Source organism: Macrosteles quadrilineatus, unplaced genomic scaffold (assembly GCF_028750875.1).
Source record: "Macrosteles quadrilineatus isolate MER2022 unplaced genomic scaffold, UCM_ALF_1.0 Scaffold_55__1_contigs__length_795759, whole genome shotgun sequence".
In the NCBI taxonomy this organism is placed as follows: Eukaryota; Metazoa; Arthropoda; class Insecta; order Hemiptera; family Cicadellidae; genus Macrosteles; species Macrosteles quadrilineatus.
In genome coordinates, this window is record NW_026542648.1 from 94,149 (window position 1) to 118,034 (window position 23,886).

General features: G+C 37.1%; 1 protein-coding gene across 3 annotated transcripts in view; it reads left to right on the top strand.

Moving 5' to 3' along the window:
* Positions 1-23,886, top strand: part of LOC128981884 (paired box protein Pax-6-like) — an 88,072-nt gene that overhangs the window by 20,131 nt on the left and 44,055 nt on the right. For all 3 annotated transcript variants that reach the window (XM_054400861.1, XM_054400862.1, XM_054400863.1), the window contains exons 3-4: positions 7,939-8,167; positions 8,944-9,124. In XM_054400861.1, the coding sequence (XP_054256836.1) occupies positions 7,939-8,167; positions 8,944-9,124 (410 nt within the window). The remainder of the gene's footprint in view (positions 1-7,938; positions 8,168-8,943; positions 9,125-23,886) is intronic.

Sequence of the window (23,886 nt, forward strand, 5' to 3'; positions counted from 1 at the left end):
AGAAAAAAAATATTAACTATAGGCCGACAGCAGTGCTGCGGTTAGCATAAAATGTTCTGGCGTCCACCGCTAGGAGTCCTATGTAGTTACGGCATACACCGCTCCAATGGTTGTATACGTGAAAATAACGAATATAGTCTAAACATATTGCTTATTTACTGATAAACAATTTACTATATTGCTTATGTTCTAACCAAAAACTGATGTAAGGAATATATTTTATATGTTCTTTACCTACATTAGTACTTGGTTGACTTTTTCCTGCACCACAAGGTAGTACGAATTTACAAATGTTTATGTGCTAGTTGTTCGTGGTAATTTTAAAGTTGTTAAATAACTTATTTATCCATAAAGTACATAAAAAATTACTTTAATCGAAAATTAATAAAACGTCAAAATTTGTTTAACTGATGGATTGCAATGTTAACCCTAGAATACGTTTATTTATATTATGTATACCTGATAAAATTGACGTTGACTAAGGACACATGAAACCTTGACGATCTGAATTTTACATACTCAGAATTTTCCCCAATTATGGTCGTCATACACCATTGAGTATCGATCGGTCGTAAGGACGAGGGAAGGAAGTACGAGATGGCCAGAAGGCCGTCGCAGGAAATTGGCAAGATCGAGCCTGTCCTGACAAAGATTGGCCCACTTGTATTTGGTTCCGCTACCGGGGGAGATGTCAAAGGACCTATCTTTACATGCCCTTTGATACCCAGGTTGTAAAACATATTCATGTATATGCTTTGCTATTCGCCAATAAATAAGTTCTCGTCGAACTAAATTTTGACTGACATGTGGATTTTGTAAATGTAAATCATGTTTTTAAAAAGATTATGTATTGATAAGATTACATGACTGTAGTACCAAAGGAACGATTTTTATTGGTAATATGATGCTATGTATGGTATTTAGGGCCTTTTGTGGAGTGAGCTCTCCAAGAGTTGACTCTTCTGTTTTCCCATTGAATTTTAAACTAGATAAGTAAACCAGTGAACCAAATCAAATCAAATCAAATCCATTTATTGCCATCAACACTAAAATACATGTATAGCAACGTCATACAATTACATCACAGTATATGCATAAACCTACTTAATATGTTCTACAAATTCTTTGACCTTATACACACATAAATCACACAAAATCTTTCTAATAGTAAATTTAAATTGTCGTTTTTCAAGACATTTAATGTGAGCAGGTAACATATTATACAACCTTTTGCCAAATTCACTAAAGTTATTAATTGTGGTCATAAAATTACATTGGTTTGGACGGAGAAAAGTGTTTTGTCTGGTAAAATGGTTATGAACTGAATCATTTGTAGGGAAATCTCTAATATTATTTTTAACATACAGTAAACAATCTAAAATGTACAGAGAAGTGACAGTTAAAATTCCAAGTTTCTTGAATAATGGCTTACAATGTGTTTCACTGTCAACATTGAATATTGCCCTAACAGCTTTCTTTTGCAACAGTTTCAGCTTTTTAATACTACCAGAATGGCCCCACACAACAATACTATAAGACAAATGACTTTGAATGTGAGCAAAATAAATGGATTTCAACACATCTATACTAACAAAAGGTCTAAGTTTTCTAATCATAAATGTACCCTTGGCAACTTTTTTACAAATCATATCACTCTGAGAATCCCACTTAATGTTAGGCTGTACTAATACTCCCAAAAACTTAACACTATCTGAACAGGTACTTGATAAACTAAATTCAATATTCTGTGAACCTAGAACATAGGTAAAACACGGATGCACCGGGCGAAAATAATATCATAAAGATAAAAGTTATTACTCTTTGACAGGATTTTAACCCAGTGCTTAACGATGGTTGTATCGTATCATTAGAAGTAACAACACAATTAAAACTCCAAATCCCACTCGATAATAATTAATTGTCTTTTCTTACCGTGCAAGTAATCGAATACAATTTCTCTTATAATTTCGTTTTGATTTAAGCTCATCAAGAAGTAATACATGTGTTGTGAATGAACTATTATTGTTGTGAATTTATAATTATCTTCAAGGAGTAAATAGTATAGGCTAGGTTAAGATTAAATTGCTCCATTACAAATAATATTCAATACTAAATCCAAGTGGTATTTAGATCGTTTATAGTCTAATTAATGTTAGATTATTCATTCCAGAATTCGATTATAATTTACTTTCTTAAGTTTTGTTATTAAATTTGTATTTTATTCGATATTTTTTTTTCTATTTGATTTTTCTATTAATTGCCTTTTACACCGTCTGGTCTTGTCAAAAAATACTCAGCAACAAGCTAATACAAACAAAATAAGGATTAACTTAGAAATAATTAATATACTATCTTTAATAGTTTTTTTTGTAGTCGATTAGGTATTGTACTCGCCTTTAAATCAAAAAGTTGTCGTTCAATTTCAAACTGGGCTGACTTTGGTCCCAATTACATTATCATAGGGCTATGAATTAATGATGCTATTCAAGAAAATGACTACACAGTAATAAGATCACGGTTTGGGAATGGTCCAATACCCCTTACAAAAGTCACCAAGGCATTTAAACACACAATTATACGTGATAAGTATATGTGTCCAAAGTAAAGCTATTAATATTTCAAATTTGCCATTTTCACTGCTTACAGGCTAACAAAGTCTAGCCGATAAAAGCGCAATACTCGTTTCAAAGCAGTTTCAAAGTGTCTCGCACCCTCCAGTGTCCCTTATTCAAAACCGATCGTCAATAAGGTGTACTAATTGCTACAGGCCTTTCATGTATCCCCTTATTAGAATGTGTAATAAACGCGCAGAGCGACGCGCGTCATTTAAATCACGTAATCTTTAAATAACAAGGTAACACGTGGCCGATGGAGTTCAAAGACTTGATTAAACCCCAATCATCGCCACGCCGGTCGCACGTCTTGCGGTGTCCGCCATATTGTGTGACAGACACTAGGGAGCGTTGCTAAGCGACCGTGGTGATGCGCGCTCATCCGGACAACTTGCGCTCATCACTCATCGCTCATCTCAGGCTAAACTTGTGTATCATTCGATAACTTAAACAATCTCATTTGTCGCTCGTACCCGACCTCGATCACTAGTGAAACTGAATAGATGTCACAGGTAAAGCAAAGGCAATAAATACAATGGTAATTCAGCTGAAATGCAAATAGAATTTTTGAAAGCATTAATGTAGTAGAAGGTGTATATTCAACTTTGTCCGTTATTTTGTAGGGTTTTTAAATACTTAGAAGCTTGGCAATATCAGAGGAGGATGAGTATTGGAACACAATCAAAGTAATTTAATACATAAGTTGAAAAAAAACTGTTTAGCTTAAAAGATTAAACTTTTTAACACTTAAGGCATACAAAAAAAAAAAGCAAGGTTTTTTTAGGGGACATACATAAGCCCTTGCGTTAAGTGGCAAATTCCACATTCCGTGGCATATTTATCCTGGTGGTAGTGGCAAATTCCACATTTCGCGACACCCACGCCCTGGTGGTACCGGCAGTGGCACATTCCCAGTAAAACATACACCTAGGTAGGTGGTTGTGGCACATTCCACATTCCGCGTCATCTACACCCTCGTGGTTGTGGCACATTCCACATTCCGCGTCATCTACACCCTCGTGGTTTTGGCACATTCCACATTCCACGTCACCTTCACCCTTGTGGTTCGTCACCTACACCCTCATGGTTTTGGCACATTCCACATTCTGCGTCACCTTCACCCTTGTGGTTGTGGCACATTCCACATTCCGCGTCACCTTCACCCCATCGAGGAAGTCTACCTCGATGCTTCACCCTCGTGGTTGTACCACATTCCACATTCCGCAACACCTTCGCTCCAGTGGTGGTTTCACATTCCGCGAGACCACCGAGGGTATCGACCGGCGACAATGGGGGTGTTTTGATTGCGACGCTGGGGGATGAAATTGGATCTGTCAATCACGCGCGTCTGTCGCTCTCCCACGCGCCGCCGCCGACAGTATGGAATTTTCTCAGATGTATTTAGAGATAAGTCCGGGTCGCCAAGTTTGTCAATATCCGAGTCAAGATGGCGGCTAGACACGTCCTTATTGAATCCACCTATCGCACAGATGTGACGCCGAATACAGTTTACCTCTCTTGATTTTCTTGTGGAGGATTTATCGAATCTTACATTCCTTTGTAGTCGCGTCTGATTTATGTGGGTACGTTTTTGGTGAAGAGTGCTGGAAAAGCTCTGACTTGTATTTCGAAGATGTTTAGGACATATTCATCTTTATGTAAAATATTTTTAAACAGTTGGGTTAGAAATTCAGATTTTTTCGGAATATTTAATACACAAATTTTTATTAAGTCTTGATTATGCCCTAAATTATGCGAAAAGACAGATACCGACATTGCGACGATTACTTTGCCTTGGCCCTACTATTGATGGGATGTATGCATCACTTATCCCATCCTCACCCCGCCATCGCGCCGCGGTCGACAAGCCACAAGCCAGGTGTAGGCTGTAGGGGTTGAGCTCGAGATGAGAGCCAAGAGGGTATCATCGCGTCATATCTCGAGGACCATACAAATATGAAGGGCAGGTGCGATAAGCCACAGGTAAGCCCCTCACAATCACAGTAATCGTCCCATTGTACCCCGAGTGGGGAGACTGGGTTTTTGCTTTTGATTCTTAAGTCTCGTATAACCGTTGGGGGCGTTTTCGTTTTGTATCGTTTTGTTGGGGAGTGAGGATGAGGATGAAACGGTTATAAATTCGATTCTTATCTCGGCTTTCAAAGTCCCCCGTTATAGTTATAGAGTTTCAATTGTGGCGTTGAATAAAGTAGCCATCTACAGATACACAATACTGTTATGATGTGGTTGTCATTCAACTTTCCTTATTACTTAGTATTCTTCGTATTTTGATCATTTAAAATTGAGAGCCTCTTCTGTACAAATTTGTTATTAAATCTAGCCTAACCTAACCTAACTCAACCTAACCTAGCCTAACCCAAAATAACCTAACGTGCTTAGGATGAATTTTGATAGTGTCGTCCCTCTTCTTAAATAGAATTATACACTTTTATTCCTCCCCTCCCCCAAAAAAACGATCAAAATATTACAATTATATGTGTAGGGTGTAGAAACGTGTTATCAAAGGGTAGTGAATACAATGCAGGATCAAAATAAACCCCCATTTCCTTGTATGTGAGGAAGTGGTCGTATGTGTACAGTTTGGTTCTGTATTTGTTTATACGATCACGTGATCTGAGAGAAGCTGCAGGGATTCAACAAGCCGAGAACAACTGGAAACTGGAGACAATAACAGTGGAAAATAGCGCGGGAAATAATGGAAAGCGATTACAGCGGCGTGGCGGGAGCGGTGTTGCCAGATCGTGCCTTCCTTGGCAATGTTGCCACATCGTGCGTCGAACGCTCAATAAAGACAATAGCCTAAGTATTTCACTTCACCCATAACTCGTATAGCGTCGTTACCGACCTTTATTTAGCAAATATACTTCTCGTTAAAACGAATGCCGTTTTTCTCTCAGATTGATTTCACAAAAGATTTTTCTTTTGTAAACGATTTTTAAATTGAAACCCGTATTTTGTTTTCATTTCGACGTAAGCTAAAAGGGGATAATTTTGGCTCCATTAAAATCGTATTTTTAACGTCCGTGATTTTCCGTCTTTGATTTCTACTATAAACGTTTATTTGCATTGCACTCGACATTTACACAAACGTTAGCTTTGCAAAGCCAATATTATTGGCATAAAAGTAGCAATGACGCTTCCAATAGTAATTAATTAAATAATGTATGAGGCTACAATGGGGTTTGCCGTCAATGATTATTTAACTGTATTTGAGTGCCTGTGAATGATTAAATGCTGCTGTTGATTTCCTTTTACGGTATAGCTCGTGATGACACAAAACGTTCAGAATATTTTTGTACAGTTCTATGCATTTGCATTCCTAATATTTTGTTTAATTAAAACTATCCAAATAAAATAGCAATTATAACTAATGTAATTAGCTATTTAGACGTAGATTGTGCTAATGTATGAGATTTCAAATTATTTAATTGAATAGACATTTTATAACAAATATACTTTTTACAACAAAGCATAAAGGTTATGGGGGTTCAAGCAGATAAAACTTAAAAATGCAATAATTAAAAACATGTTTAATTTAGCACGTGATTTATTTTTCTAAAAATATAAAATGGAATATACAGGAGTGTTACACGACGTCCAAAAGTCACGACGTACAACGATTTAAGTCAGTGTCACAACATCCAAAATGTAATTTTTAAGATTTCTCACGACGTCCAATAGAAACTATTTGACTGCTGCATGACGTCCAAATCTCATCATGTCCAAAATAAAGCAACTGAAAGAAACACAGTCTTTCTACAAGCTTTGGACGTTATGGGACAACAGTCAAATATTTTATATTGGACGTCGTGAAACAGCTGAAAAATGATATTTTGGACGTCGTGGCACTGGGTTATGTCATTGGACGTCGTGGCACTTGGACGTCGTGCAGTGCATCCGAAAATATTGTCCTTAACTTAGTGCTGGATTTTCATGCCCTCTAAAATACTGTAGACCTGATTAAAATGTAATTTTAGTGCTGTTGCCAATTTCCTATCACAGTATACAGCAAACGAAATCCGAATATCTGGTAACACTAAAATACATTTTTTATCCATTTTGTATACAAACTATAATTATGCAAATAAACAAATTAAATTAAATATCTAAATTAATTATGCTATTTTAATATGTATTATACTAATTTACCATTCAATTACACAGAGAGTATTTTTTAATCATGAAGACAAGGAATTCTATTTGGAACGCATTTTAAAATCCAATAATTAAAAACAATCTAATTTTTAGTGTAGGCTCTACAATCAACGCTATTTTCCTCTACTCATCCTCTAAAATCAGTTTTAACGTTAACTTTGACCGTCGTTAACTAATAACGTTCTATAATACCCTCCCCCTTCCACTCTCCCTCTTTATCCTGTTATCCTTTTCGATAAAACCAAACCAATGTTCGGGAACCCTTTGCGACAGTAGCACCTGACGCTAAGCAGATTAGTTGCATAAAAGGAATTTAATGTAGTGGCGGGCCCTTGATACCCGATATCCGAGATGCTATTTTCTGATTGGCCCCGAGATTTTCTGTAAAAAATCATCGACAGATCCCAAACCCTCGCATTCCTCGGCTTGAATTACCCGGCTTCTATTTGTCTGAGGCGACGAAGGTTTGGGTCGTGATGTGTCTATTATTAGTTCCTCTGTTATTTATTATTTGTTTTTAGTGTTAACTGTCAGGCCATGTATTGGGTGAAAACGAAAAATTAAATTTCTTCAAAATATGAATATCTATTGTAGAAGACTTAACTTGACTTAACAATAACTATGTGCATTACATTACATAACATTAATTGAGTATGATAATGTTGACGATACACTCATAAAATTGACTAAGAACACTATTGAAGTACAATATTCGATTGAACACTTCATGCGTAAAAGTTGTCAACTCAATTTTTTAAAGGTTCTATAACAAGTAAGTTTCAAAATACCATCTGCGTCAGTGAAATATTTTCAGCATTGATGTGGACAGCTACCAAGGAAAGTTTGCTTTCGTGAACTTTATACCAAATGCTACTTGCTATGACTTGTTTCAGAGGAAGAACGGTTTTCACTGAGTGCATAATAATGGGTTAGTTTCAGTAGGCTATTGGTCAGTAAAATTTGTTCTTTGAGGAGGAAAGTTTGATTTCGTGAATTTATTGTATACAATTTTGACTTGCAATGACAGGTTGAAGAAGAACTCTGCAGTTCAAAAGAAAAGGTTAGTTCAAGTAGGTTGAAGGTAAAATTTGCTCATCTTGGAGGTGGAAAGTTTGCTTTCATAAACTTAATGTTCCATTTGTTCTTCCAGAGGAGCATTGCAGTGCGGCGGCGGCCATCTCCCAGAGCTCGCTGTTCGGCTGCTCCACGGCCGGCCACTCCGGCATCAACCAGCTGGGAGGAGTGTACGTCAACGGCCGGCCTCTGCCGGACTCTACCCGCCAGAAGATAGTGGAGCTCGCCCACAGCGGCGCTCGGCCCTGCGACATCTCTAGGATACTGCAGGTCTCCAACGGCTGCGTCTCCAAGATACTCGGCAGGTCAGTTCACAGCCATAACCAGGCTGAAAAGTTATTTTGTGCTGGCTATAGTATAAGGGGAAATATACTAGATCAGGTTATTACAGAGAGGAAAAGTCTAAATGGTTGAGAAGGTAAATAAAGATGATAAAAGACGTCTTTGACGTGTAGGGTATCAACCCAGTGCAATCAGTCAAAAGGCTTATAACTTATGAATATATCCGATGATGGTACCATTCCATTATCCATAGCTGTTGCGTATTCAATATATTTTGCATATTACTAGCCACACTTACTTTTCATACTAAATACTATGAGAAGAAGTTGCAACTGACTCACATTATTGAAAAGCTCCATTTCTCAAGCAACTGTATGTGCATCAATTGCGCCCATCGGTAGAAGCAGTATCTCTTTAAGAGTACAGTATGTGCGTTTCCATAAAGATATTAAAAGGACAAAAGTTATCTAGATATCAAAAAAGGCAGAAAAAAGGAACAGTCACCCAAATCAGGCAACCCCCAATTATTTCTTCATGACTGTTTTGCAGCATTTTTGAATAACTGTTCTTGAATCAGTTATTAGCGAGCTTTACCCATATCACATTTTTTAGTTGATTCAGAATAGTTAAGCACGGGTACATCTGCTGTTGATACAGTGTATGTATGTGTACTTGCAACTCTTGCAAGTAAGGTACTTGGAAATTTGTAGCCCAGCAGCGAGTGTCAACCTTAGTAGCATGCTGTATCGTTGTAGAGAGCAAATCACGGCTGACGTAGCTACTTCCCCTTGTGTTCTAGGTACTACGAGACAGGTTCCATCAAGCCCCGTGCCATCGGCGGATCCAAGCCCCGGGTAGCCACCAATGGCGTCGTCTCCAAGATCGCCGAGTACAAGAGGGAATGTCCGTCCATCTTCGCCTGGGAAATCAGAGACCGTCTGCTCAGCGAAGGAGTCTGTACCAATGACAACATTCCTTCCGTAAGTCATTCCTATTCTCAACTAGTATTAAGTTTTATTTAAATAGACTACTCTGTAGTCTGTTCTTGGAGATAAAATGTCCTGTCAACTAGAACGCGTTGCACGTGTTGAGCGATACTGATGTGGACGGTACCCTGTGGGGTATAAGTCGAATTTCACAGCAACCTGTTCTATTGCTTAGTGTTACAGCACATATCCAGTCTTTAACTTTCCAATGTAAACACAAGACATGGCTCTAGTTCGCGACGATGACAAAGTCAAACAACGTAAAACTTGGACAACGACAAACTTGGACAACGATAAAGTCAGACAACGCCAAAGTCTGACAACGAAAACATCAGAAAACGACAAACCTGGAATCGTCCTGGTTTGTAGTTACTACATCACACTAGTAATGTAAAAAAATCTGCCCTAAGGCTGCGTTTTATTATAGTTTTCTTGAGTATTCAAAACATATCATGTCCAATCAGTAAAGTTTACAGAAGTCTGAATTCATAGATTATTTTTACAAAGACTGCCAAACTCTCATATTTCCTATGACAGTAACCACAAAGGGGTTTAGTGGATTGTCTACATGCAGAAATAAGTGCCTGGTCTTCTGGGCCTCTCGTTTTCCAAGTTTTTTAAGATCATATTCAAGAATGCATCCCCCAGTCCTCAGCCTACGTCATGGCAATAACGTGGGGAAAATTACATATTTCTTTATATCCTGATTCCTGAGAGTCTTGTCTTTGCCATTTATACTCCTTGATGTCCAGTTTCCTGACAGATTTAGCCTGATAATTTTAATTACACTGTTATGTATTACATACAAATGTATAAATTACTAGTCACTGATTTCGTGTACTGCTAGTGGGTGCTTATTACCGATAATTACTGATATATTGAATTGTAGAGAGAAGTACTGTCCATAACCAGTCACAATGTCCCGATGAGTTTCACAGAGATATAACGCCAGGGATTAATCTTAGCCAAATCTGAGGAGAGTATTTGTGTAGGCAACAATGCAGTTGTTTTGGTAAAGCCCCGCTAGTGAGGGGTGTGTAATGTCAACCCATTAAGGCGATATTGTGGGGTAACCCGATAGTTGGGCCCTTAACCTGTGGTAATACGGCTTGACTCCCCGCGGGGCTTCGACAACACGCGCCGCCTTCACCTCCCACCTTCAACCTCCAACCTGTCATTACCTCTGACTTGCGATACATCTAATCTACAGTTTGTACAACATTGGTCCACACGCCTTCACCTACCACCTTCAACCTGTCATTGCCTCTGACTTGCGATACATCTAATCTACAGTTTGTACAACATTGGTCCACACGCCTTCACCTACCACCTTCAACCTGTCATTACCTCTGACTTGCGATACATCTAATCTACAGTTTGTACAACATTGGTCCACACGCCTTCACCTACCACCTGCAACCTTCAACCTGTCATTACCTCTGACTTGCGATACATCTAATCTACAGTTTGTACAACATTGACCCATACGCCTTCACCTACCACCTTCAACCTGTCATTACCTCTGACTTGCGATACATCTAATCTACAGTTTGTACAACATTGGCCCACACGCCTTCACCTCCCAACTTCAACCTTCAACCTGTCATTACCTCTGACTTGCGATACATCTAATCTACAGTTTGTACAACATTGGTCCACACGCCTTCACCTACCACCTTCAACCTGTCATTACCTCTGACTTGCTATACATCTAATCTACAGTTTGTACAACATTGGTCCACACGCCTTCACCTACCACTTTCACTTTCAACCTTCAACCTGTCATTACCTCTGACTTGCGATACATCTAATCTACAGTTTGTACAACATTGGTCCACACGCCTTCACCTACCATCTTCAACCTGTCATTACCTCTGACTTGCTATACATCTAATCTACAGTTTGTACAACATTGGTCCACACGCCTTCACCTACCACCTGTCATTACCTCTGACTTGCGATACATATAATCTACAGTTTGTACAACATAGGTCCACACCACATACCTTCACCTACAACCTCCCAAAACCTATGACCTATGACACGTTCAATCTACAGTTAGTACGACAGTAGTCCTATGTGACAACACAAGCTGCCTTCACCTCCTACCTTACACATTCAACCTGTTATAACCTCTGACCTGCGATATATCTACTCTACAGTGGTCATCACGCCTTCAGACTCACCTTAAACCTTCAAACTCCCACAAGCTTTGACTAGTGATCCGACTGTTTGTTTCTATCTACAGTTTTTACACCAGCGATCGAAGTAAAACCATGTGAAACACACATTTCCTTCTTCATCTTCAATCTTCAACCTGACACAACATATGGTCTGCCATCTGGCTGTGATACATTTAGATTCCATCCACTGTATTACAACTATGGAATTTCTACAGTACCAAGTGGTATTTGTGCCCCGTTCATCCTCTAATGTCTCACAATTATTGTTGATATGTCTGTAAATGCAAACAGCATCTTGTCTGCCTTCATTCTCTACCTACTACATCACCCATTCCTCTCATTTACCACATATATGGTCTGGCCAATGTCGAATGGGTTGCATTCTGCAGCTCGTAGCACTCATACCCAACCATAAACGTCGTCTTTAATCACATGTTTACTTTGATTTAATTTTTGGCGTAATCCAGGTCCACTGTCCAAAAATGACTCTGTCTATTTCCATTTTCATGAGGGGTGCAACATTTATTTATTACAGGTTTATGAAATTACAATATTTTGTTTAATAAATTATGTTCTATCATTCATGGTAATGTGGTTGCACACGTTTTTCTTTTATTGATTGTAAAAAACCTCAAACTCCATACCCAATATGCAAATTCTAAAAATTGCAAATTAAGTAATTAATATTACAAGATCCCAACGAGATATAACAAGTAAACATAACGAGTAAGCTATGTTGATGTGAGATTTTATCATAATGGAAGCCGACACGAGTTAATTTCAAAACGAGATGGAAATGGCTTAGACCTGTTAAAGTGTTAAGTAAACGTGCTGACGCATGACGCAGCCCTTGCGTGCGTGTGTGTAGGTGCGTCTGTGTGTGCGTGTAGCGTCATGTCCGCCTTGTTGCATCATATTACCATCTAATCACTTTGAATTTAATTTACTTCATTCTTCATCATAATGCATTAAAATAATTCACCTTGAATTCAGTTGGCTTTTATTTAAGTATTTTTCAGTTACTCCTGAAACTGATTGTTTTAACATTGACTAGTGGATACTGAAGCAGACTACATAGATTATACATAGGTAATACATCTACATAGACCTAGATTTGCTGTAGCTATTTTTTTTATTTAAAAGAAACATAGTTGAATGGACTACTTAGTAAATGTTCTACAGTTCCAAATTTAAAATTCTTCCTTAGATTTTGTGACTGAATTAGTTGATGTGACATAATAGATACAAAGATACACTTTACACAAGTTAACGCTTCAGTTTAATTTTGCTTAGGTTGTTACACACGGTATGAAAATCATGCATATTAGCTCACTATGTCGATTACTCCAATCAATAATGTCCATTTTAATCTCTCACTGACTGTAGCTTTAACATGAGAATTAAAAGTCTTTAAGTCAAAGATATCATCAACGTTTGCGGAATTGTGTAAACGACACATTGCTTCATTTACTAATATTCGACGTGTAAATGAAAAATAAATTCGCTAAAAAGTAATTACGTAATCCGAGATCCTGCTTGGTGTAAACTCAAATACAATGAGATCTTAATTATTCAAACCTAGCTTGGATTAAGTAACGAGCTTTGTGCGAGAAGATTCTCTAACGATGCGAAAAACAGGAAATGAGTGGTTGAAAATTCCCTAACAAATAACAACAAAAAGTCTGAAAGGGTGATTTGCATGGAGGCCCTTAAGCAGTTTCCCGGTCCTCGAGTGGTCTTTGGGGGGATGAAGGGGGGGGGGTCGTCCACTCCTGGTGACATGTCCCCCCCCTCAAGTCTGTCAATGTCAACTGTCCAGTATGACAGTTCAACGGTCTACTTGGGGAGGGGGGGGGATACAACCATAGATATAAAATAATAACATATCTATGGGTACAACACTGATTAATTAATCATTATTTATGGACAAGAAATTGCGCACACGGTAATTCAGTGTTTTAGACCCTCATATTTTCAGCTTACTTAACTGCTTTAACTTTTTTTTGCAATTGTATTAATAAATGATGATGTTTCGTAAATGTCTGTTTTCCAAGTCAATGAATCAGTTTTACATTATACAGACGGTATGTATTTAATTTTTGCTCTACATTGTTAAAAATTGTAAACAAGTGGATAAAACAGTGATGCTGCTTTTAAGCTATTTTTTCATTTATACGTGAAATAATGAATTCACTCACTATACTAACTTGTAACTTGTAATTCTCTATATCTATTCATGGGCCCTACATAGCCTCTATTCAACTGTTCAGACTATAGTAAGAATATTACATTATTATGTCTATCTTATCAAAATTTACAATTATTTTATTGTTGACTTTTAATGTTGCTCCTTTTGCGAACTAATCAATTCCTCTATTCGAAATTTCTTCAAAAATATTACACATACAGCATTTAAAATCATTTAGCTCGGTCTTACAAAAGTCAACCTTATCCATTGGTTCCGTAACATAGCTACATAAATCATTACACTCCACACTACACTCATCCTTCACTCATGGGTTAAAATACATAAGTGGAATCCCCATCTCAATAACTGATAGTCAGATAACCAACATTTCAGCATAAAGAACAAACAGAAGTAATATTACAAATATTACGAAATGCGTTAAATAAATGTGTATCCAACAAATTGATGTTAAACAAGACCCAGTATAAGAGAGTAAACTCGTGCTTTGTTTACCGTAGCTAGACAACAGAAACAAAGAGATGAAGGTAATGCGTTAACCCGGTCTGAGGTTAGGGGATTATACAACGAGGGGGGGGGGGGTGAACCCCTCGCCGCCATTTTGATCGCCTCTCGCCCTCGGCGCCGCTTTTTATATCAAAATACACATCCTGTATAATTTGGCCAGATTTTAATCTAGCGGTGAATCTCTCCCCTAAATATCGAATGGGGTTGGGGGTTGCGCGCGCGGTCGAGGGTGATGTCTTGTAGCAGATCTGTTGTTGGTACAGTCAGTAGTACAATATACTCGACGTTAATTACGCCATTTCAGGAAATACAAGTTTTAACTGTTCAGTATTGTCTATTAAAGGGATTTTCATTGCGACCGTCTTATTTAACGACATTGTTTGAAGAACGGTGGAAAATAATGAAAAAGATTAAATTATTCTGTTGATCCATAAACTTATGAATTAAAACGTCCTGATAGCATGTGTTTCAAAACGTTTCATGTTTATTCGAGTGTACTGGAATCGACAAAATATTTTTCTAAAATGTGTTTAGCTAAATGTTTTGTTAAAAATATGCTTTTTACCTTTTTGCATAGGTAGCAGATGATGAGCAACTGGAAATAACAAGTTTTTTGCCAAGATAATTTTAAAATTTGATAAAGATAAATAAATAGTGAATGTCAAAACATTTTGATGTATAGGCTACTAGTGAGCTTCATGCCTTAACATTTTTTCTTCTCATAATTATAAAAAATCCACAAAACATTATCATAAATACATGCACATTTGTGCAATAGTTATCTGCTTTGATACAAACATCGCGTTTATTTATTTATTTATTATAAACAACGTAACAGACAAAATGCTAACACAATTCTCAAGAGGAAACTTGGTAAAACATCCAGAAACCCGTTAATTTGTTTCAGTCTGTAATGAAAAAGAGAGATGAAACTCATACAATCCTCTAATTATATTAGTTATCCCGTATAATTAATATCATATTTTAAATTACTGTACGATTGTACATTTTTAAAATCTAGAATACCCGTACTTGTGTTTCTTTACGTAAAAATCCACCATATACTTACACCGGCCTCACACTACGTAGATTCAGTAGGATGAGGGTATTTTGATCACTTGTCGATCCGAAGCACAGCGAAGTGGAAGCATTCCATATTCCCCGACGACAGCTGGTGAGGGGTGTGTAAAAATGCGAGCAGGGACGCGGGAAAACGGGGGATAAGCGAGGGAGAGTGTTGGGGAATCCATCCCCTACTGGGGGGAGTTCTGTCTCCACAACAAAATACTTTGGTGGGTTATAACTGACTAGTAATATTAATCTCTAATTCACTTCAGATTGGGTTGTTGATCGTGCTAGCGCAATGGGCCAACAATATGAGTTAGATTTCCTTTAACACATAAATACATTTTTTTGGTGAGTTGGTGCTCGATTTTCAGCGTCTTTGACTTCGGTATAAATGACAGGGTAGATGTGCATGAATAATTACCGAAAAAGTTTCTGTGATAGTTCGCCCAAAATTATATTAACGTAAACACTAACCAATATGTAAACACATTTTCGATGATATTATAATTACCGGTATAGATTTTCTCTCAAACATATTTCTACACAATCCTGAACGAAAACACAAAGTCAGCAACGTGCGAGTGAAAAAAGTTTATAAAAAGTATTACAGTACGGTATTAAAAAGTTATTAAGATACATTGTTTTTTAATGAATTGGATTACTAATAAAAATTTCAAGTGCAAAAATACATAGTCATAACTATAGTTAAATTGTAGGCTATAATAAAAAGGATAAATACTCTTGTACTACAATACTTAACTACTGCATTTACAAAAGGAACAAACGTTTAACTCAATAAAACTGTTATAATGTCATATTGAACACGAGATTCTACAAATCCAATTCACGTTTATAACCAACATCAATTTCCATATGAAAAGTTAATTATGAATTAACACATAATTAAGCTTCGAACAAAATTACTCGCGGCTTTCAAAAGAAATGCCCAATTACAAAACACTTTTGTAACGTAATTGGGGACATTACAAAATCCAACAATCGAGCCAATGGCGGACCTGGCATTGTTGCCAGCCTAATTGGCAAAGAACAATATGGCGGCATCCAATGAGTCGGGAACTGCGACAAAGCCGAAGACCGAGCTTATTTTGTAAACACCGCCCCCCCCCCCCCCGGGTACTCATCCCTCATAATATTTCCCAACTCCTGCGAGTGGAGAGCTGTTCAATCCTTGGTAAGCGAAATAATTGGATTCATCGTTATACACACCAATCTACTTATTATACCTCGCGATCTTTTGTAAAAATAACTACTTGTCCCCCCCCCTCCCCCTGACCACGTTAACAATGGCTGCTTTATTGCAAGAGTCAATTGGTTCACTATTGTTGTATGCAGCTTTAATTGTATTTAAAGTTGTGTTGTTGCTCCCACTACTGTTGCACTGTAGCTCCTATTGTATTTATTTGCGCTGTTGCTAAGTGCCGTTGTTATATATGCAAATCCTACTGCGCTGTTGCGCCTCTGAATGTAGTTACGGTATTTGATGGCGGTAATCTTTGAAACTGGATTTCCAGCGTGAATTTGTGTCAGAAACTGTGTTTATTAAGGATTGTATGTTTACAAGTGTTTTTTTGGGTTTCACTGATTAAAAAATAATAATAATGCGTACTTGTCCTGATATATTCGTAGTATTCTATTTACAAAAGTTGTTCTTCAAATTGCATTTTTATATTGTAAATTCCTACCAGAAAGGTGTTTACTATAGATTTGTATGTTTTAAGGTTTCAAATATTATATACAGTACATATTTCTTAATGTTGATAATTTTAAATGTCACCCAAATGCTCTTTCAAAATAATCCTTTTAACAATGCGTTTTAAGTTTGAGGAAATATTGTCTTGAATTTTTCAGTTTTTCAACCCTAGACTTCATTTTAACAATACTATAAGTTGATTAACAACAAGTTTTTCTACGGAACACAATATTCATTGAAAGTTGTATGTTGATTTAAACTATAGCCTATATGATACTAATACACTAATGTTATTTAAGATAATTGCATAATGCATCATAATAGAAGCTCATAACTCATGAGTACGAGTACCTACAGTATGTTATAACCAAAACACTGATTTCAAAAGTAATAAATCACCGAGTTTCAAAGCGGAAGCAAAGCGCTTATTTCAGGAACCCTTCATTCAGCGAATTACAAAGGCAAAATACGTTGTTTAATCACACACGTTTTCATTTGGCTTGAAATTTCTCTTTCAACAATTATATTGATTGAAGTTATTTCAGGTACCATTTCTTTAACATATACAAAGTAGTTAGGCTATATTGGCTATATATAATGAAGGCAAGTCTCTATTTTGGTGTTCATGTCAACTGGTTTGTATTTACAATTTTAATAGTTACTTTAAATTCAAATAGTTTGTATTTCTAATGCACTAACACGTTGTGTTACCATTGAGTATACACGTACCGTCACCAAGAGACAATAATTGGTAATATTGAGTAGTAAGCACAATAGTTTGTCACTAACACAAAGCGTGGTCCAAATAATAATTTAAACATTGAAATTGTTTAAGACATTTTGCATTAAATAATTTTCTCTCAATTTATTGTTTTGTGTACAGTGTTGTGTATGAAAAAACAATTGCTCTTAAAAAGTGTGTACTAAGTTACTTTAATCTAACTGAGAAAGTTGTCAGAGCGTACTTCACTTGAGATAGTAAACAAATGGCCTCAAAATATTAAGACCAACCTTACCTTACTTGTGTTTGCTTTTGGAGATAAGTTAAGTAAGCTATCTATAACATCACAAATAATGATCCAAACAATATTTAGCCTACACATGTTTGAATCGAAACTACCCAAAATTAATTTAATGTTAACATTATTGTGACGTTCATAAACATAACCACAACATTTCTTACACTGTTTGGGATAGGTTAATTATTCAAATATGCTGCACGAAGTTCTCTAGCAGCACGAAAAATGACCTTAATAACTTATGATTAATGAATTTTTACATAAAACGTGTTTACCCGTAGTTCAATGTTTACATTATTGTATCGTTGATAAACATAACCTCAACGTTTCTTACTTGCTGTCGGAGATGAGTTAGTTAGAGATGTATGCCTAAACAAAGGACTCCACCAGCACAAAAATTGCCTAAAAATACATAATTCGAAATATTAAATGCGCTCACCCACAGTATTTCATTATTTATTGTAGCGAAGTGGCGAAACATAACCTCAACTTTTCTTACACATGCTTGAAGGTAATTAATGAGGTAAGTTATGCCTATACAAGAGACCAACAGTACAGATAATTGCCCGAATAATATATTATACGTTACATTAAATATATATAAATGCGCTTACCCATTGATCATAGTTTGCTTTATTGTGGAGACATAACCTCAAAATTTCTTACACTCTCTGTTGGAGATAAGTTAATTAGTGAGTTAGGCCTACGAGGGGCTCAACAGCACGTGCCCACTTGATCTGACTGTCAATTATACCAAACACAACAGCAGACAATTACAAGTGGCTATAGTCCATCGTCGTCGCGTAGCAGGTGGCAGTGGAGGGGGGAGCAATCTATCGAGCCAATCCTAGCGGGGCGCCGCCATCTTCACGGCGCTACCGCTGCCTCCTCGATCGGATTATAATTGATTTTCACCTGTAATTGGTTCCGCGCTTCCTTCCTGTTTGTTGTTATTTCTCGCCCGATTGCGTTGCCGGAAACGTCCGCAGTTTACTTTTGTCGCCAGTCGGCTGTTAAAAAATAATTGAATCATTTCTGTGACTGGAGAATCGTTCTGCGATAAGCTATGTAGACCTATTAGTGTTTTGTTAAACTGTAATTGGATTATGACTTTCAATTGGTTGTTAAACAATTAAATTATTTTAATTCGTAGGTTTATGGTTAATTTATTTTGAAAGTTTTTTTGTAGGTCACGAAACACCACTTTACTTCATTAAAAAGCAAACGATTTCTTCAACTAACAAAAATGTTAAGTTGTTTGGCGTTTATGTAATTAGCTAAATATATAAGTTGTATTTATATCAAGAGCTTTAATGTTTTACCACTGTATTGACTATCAGGCATTATGTTTATTTACTTAGTTTCCTATTGGTACACACATTTGAACTTTTTAAAAGTAGTTTTTAATTTATTTTAAAGATGAACCCTTATAACATAAATATGTACCATACCATGAGAATGTACACGAATAAGGTAATAGTTTTCTTTCTAAGAGAAATGTAATTAATTTTTATTTAAATTTAAGCCTTGAGCAATCAATGAATGTACCTATCTTAATTGATTTTGTTGCTCAACAAATTACTTATTTCTTATTAACAACTTGCACCTTTGGAGGGGAGTTGTAGTATATGAAGATGTATTATGTAAACAACACGTTAAGAAACCAATTAATTACTAAAACGTTAAAAATGGGGTAAAACCCACCTTACCAAAAAGTTAAAAAATAATTTCATAATCATCTTTTTTTTAAATTCTAGTATTTTTGGTATAAAATCTGACACGTATTTTCACAAGCAGGTAGTGTCCTAAAGCTTTGTTTTATTCGCCACTATGTGCAGCCTAGCCCTACAACACATGTCTATGTGTGTGTTTGGGGGGGGTGATTGAGGGAGGTTTAAAAACATTCACATTTGGCGGTATGCATTAGCCACGAGGCCAGCAAACAGTGCATAATCAACAAGCTTTGCCAATAATGAAATATCTGCGATGGTACACAGCACTGCGCCGCGCCGCGCAGAATAAATTATGAGAACAGCAGCAAACACACCAGTGGCAAACTATTGGCCACATCAATGCTGTATTTGACCGAAACGTTTTTCTTAATTGAGCATCCGCCGTAATCATTCGTGCGTAGTCGTATTTAATATACCAAATTTCTAATTACAATATAGGCTACAAAAATATTTTTTTTGTTTTAATCTTTTAATAATAGGTTACTATCATGGAAAATTAACAGTTTCACTGTAAGGAGATGCATTATAATTCTTCTGGGTTGTTTACTATTTCGCAATGACATTAGTGTGATTTTTTTAGTTTTAAACTTATAGTATTTTATAACCAATTCAACATAAAAACAAATTATTGTATCTTATAGCTGTGTTGTTCATCTAGTTTGCTTATCATTTTGCTATATCGTCGTGTTTAGCTTTATTCTTATAACATTGAATATACAAAATAAAAACCAATTATTGTATCTTATGCCATGATAAATACTTATACCATAACAACGTACAAATCGGGTAATAAGACTACTGTTAACTAATTTTCAAAATGTGTCTTTTAAGATTTAAAGTACATTTATCATGTTAAATACAACTTCCTTCATGCTAACAATAACTTCCTTACACATTTAACAAACGTTAACGTAACAACAACCAGTATAGCTTAATTCATCATAAGTTAGCTTAAATTTTTAATAAATTATACATATACAGTAGTTAATTTACTAGACTATATTCAGTATAACGAACTCATAAAGTAAGATAAATTCATAGTTAAAAAAAATTGTAACAATGTTCTAATGAAGAACTTGGAAAAAACATTTTACAGCTAAATGATGTCTCGTTCTAATATTAAATCATATCTTAAATAATTTTTAATATTAACTTTCGCACTTCAATAACAATTAATTGTAACAACTGCAAACCCATTAAATCACAAACCTGCAGTATAACCAGTATAAATATGTAATGTAATTTATCCGTCTTCTCCTCACAAATTAATAAAAGAATTAATCACATTTCCCACAAGAGGTGTGCGAAGACAATGTCACCACAAACAATGGAAGTGCAAGTGCAGCTACCATTGTTGCACTCATTGTTGGCGTTATCAGTTGCACGTTGTGACGTTACGCGCAGCCGCACCCCCTCCCCCTAACACAGAGGGGGGGGGGCACAATCACGTCAGCTGCATAATTAATACAGCTTTTTACATGACAAGTCGGGAGTTACGGCATTAGGCAATTGCATTCACAATTTGCACCACCCGCCGCGTCACATGAGGGGTAGTCAGCTGACAGTTGTGTTTTTGACGTTACCATGTGACTTAATTTGATTATATTTTTTCTCGAAAATGTATTTGCATGTAATTCGACTATGTGGAATCACGTGATTGAAGGTTAATCAAATGAATTGCGATGGATTGATAACGTTAATTGAAAGAGTATATTTTCAGACCATCCGTGTTCCCGCACTAGTCTACGTGGTATATTTATTTCCATCTTTCTTATTTCTTCTGTATTAGAGGTGGCTATGGTGTAACCCATCGATTAGTTTTTATGCGTTTAAAGGAGTTGTTGCGAACGACTTTCATCACTATTATCATAAACAAAACGACGTTTCAAAATATAGATTCTGCCCCGTCTTCGGGTGGGAAGAAATAGAAAATATCAAGATTAGAAACAAACCTGATATCACCGGGAAACACAGTAGCTAAAAAGGTTTAAGGTATTTAACTAATTGTGGATATTTAAAGGCATGCACTGTGGATGCGATGCTCCCCGGTGTGGATAAACGTCTGCACTAGTGAGTACTGCGACTATTCACAATACTTTCCTGATAATTAGACCAATTCGTTAATTACAAGGAAAAATGTTTTTCGGATTCCACTATAAACTGTAGGTCCCTTAGTTGTCATTAGCTGTATGGGCTATTAATTAACAGCTGTGTCTTAAGGAATATGTCGGCCTTAGTCACTAACAAGACTACAAGATCGCTCCACTCATCCTAGACTCAGTCCTCACTCATATTTTTGGGTTAAAATACGCACATAGTGGCGTCCCCATCTTAAATAATTGATAATTATTGATAACAACTAACATTTTAAATAGGAGACTGGAGTAAAATAGTACACAAAAAGAGACTAAAATGTAAAAAAAAAACCATTAATGTATTTCCCCCCTAAAACCACCCCGTATGCAGTAGGGCCTAGTGACTGAAACAAAAGTACTGTACTAACTGTACGACCTTCCTGTCCATACAGTTTAACTTAAAGACGAAAAATATGAGCATGTGTGAGCTTAGTTTATAGAGGGATCTAATTACAAAATAAAAAATCTATAGAGAATTCAACCAAAAGGTACACATTACCTAAAATGTCCATTGTGAAAGTTGACCTACAATGTCGATCTTTTAAGCGCCGAAGGACTAGTTATGTTGTGAATCAGCTCATCCCCCGGCACTGGTCCTCCCCTCAACTAATATTGTAATCAAAGGGAGAAATGAGTCTCTCTGTTTATTTTAAGGAGCAGTAAATAAGGCCGAGTTGCGAGGAGGGCGTAGACGCATTCAGATCTGGTCGAACGTGAAATGCGCCGCGCACCGCACTTCCCTCCGCAGCTGCTGGTCCCTATACTGCAGTATGTGTAGTACAGGGTGATATCTGGACTGTACACTGTAGTATGTGTCGTATATGGTGATATCTGGACTGTACACTGCAGTATGTGTCGTACAGGGCGATGTCTGGACTGTACACTGCAGTATTTGTCGTACAGGGTGATATCTGGACTGAATACTGCAGTATGTGTCGTACAGGGTGATAACTGGACTGGATACTGCAGTATGTGTCGTACAGGGTGATAACTGGACTGAATACTGCAGTATGTGCCGTACAGGATGATATCTGGTCCCTACACTACAGTATGTGCCGTACAGGGTGATATATGGACCCTACACTACAGTTTGAGTCGTACAGGGTGATATCTGGACTGTACACTGCAGTATGTGTCGTACAGGGTGATATCTGGTCCCTACGCTGCAGTATGTGCCGTACAGGATGATATCTGGTCCCTACACTACAGTATGTGCCGTACAGGGTGATATCTGGACTGTACACTGCAGTATGTGTCGTACAGGGTGATATCTGGACTGTACACTGCAGTATGTGTCGTACAGGGTGATATCTGGACTGTACACTGCAGTATGTGTCGTACAGGGTGATATTTGGACTGTACACTGCAGTATGTGTCGTACAGGGTGTTATCTGGACTGTACACTGCAGTATGTGTCGTACAGGGTGATATCTGGACTGTACACTGCAGTATGTGTCGTACAGGGTGATATTTGGACTGTACACTGCAGTATGTGTAGTACAGGGTGATATCTGGAGCATATACTGTATAGTATATGTCCTACAGGCTGATATCTGGAGTATATACGTTATAGTATATGTCGTACAGGCTGAGAACTGGACTATATAGTGTATACTGCAGTATGTGTCGTAGTCGTGCAATCTGAGAACTGGACTGAATACTGCAGTATCGTCTCACATACTGTACTAAATTATCAGTACAGCATACTGCAGTTTGAGTCGAATACATCATGTCAGTTGTGCCCTAAAACAACTTTACAGCCCACCGTTTTATTTGCTTATGGAGCATGTTTATTGCTTATCTTCGTTGAATATTTTTTGGGGGTTTTCAAATTTACATTGATTGACAAAATTGTATTATTATGTTAATAACTGACGATCATCATGATAAATATGACATTATATCAAACTAATCACGTCAAGAAGGTGAAACCCCATCAGCGATCACCATAGCCTCCCTAATAAAATCGTCCAACAGTGCTAATTTTACCACGGCAAAGACATTGAGGAAGTCTTTTGTGTGGATGTAAAGAAACCCACGACCCCCTGCCGTTCAACCCCACGTCACCGACAATACCACAGAAATCATCTCCCGATTAAAACGGTGGTTACCCGGACGTGTTAAATCCGCCGGTGGAGCCAGTGGGGCGTGTACCCGCGATTGTAGTCCGCGAGCCCTGGGGAGCAATCGTCGC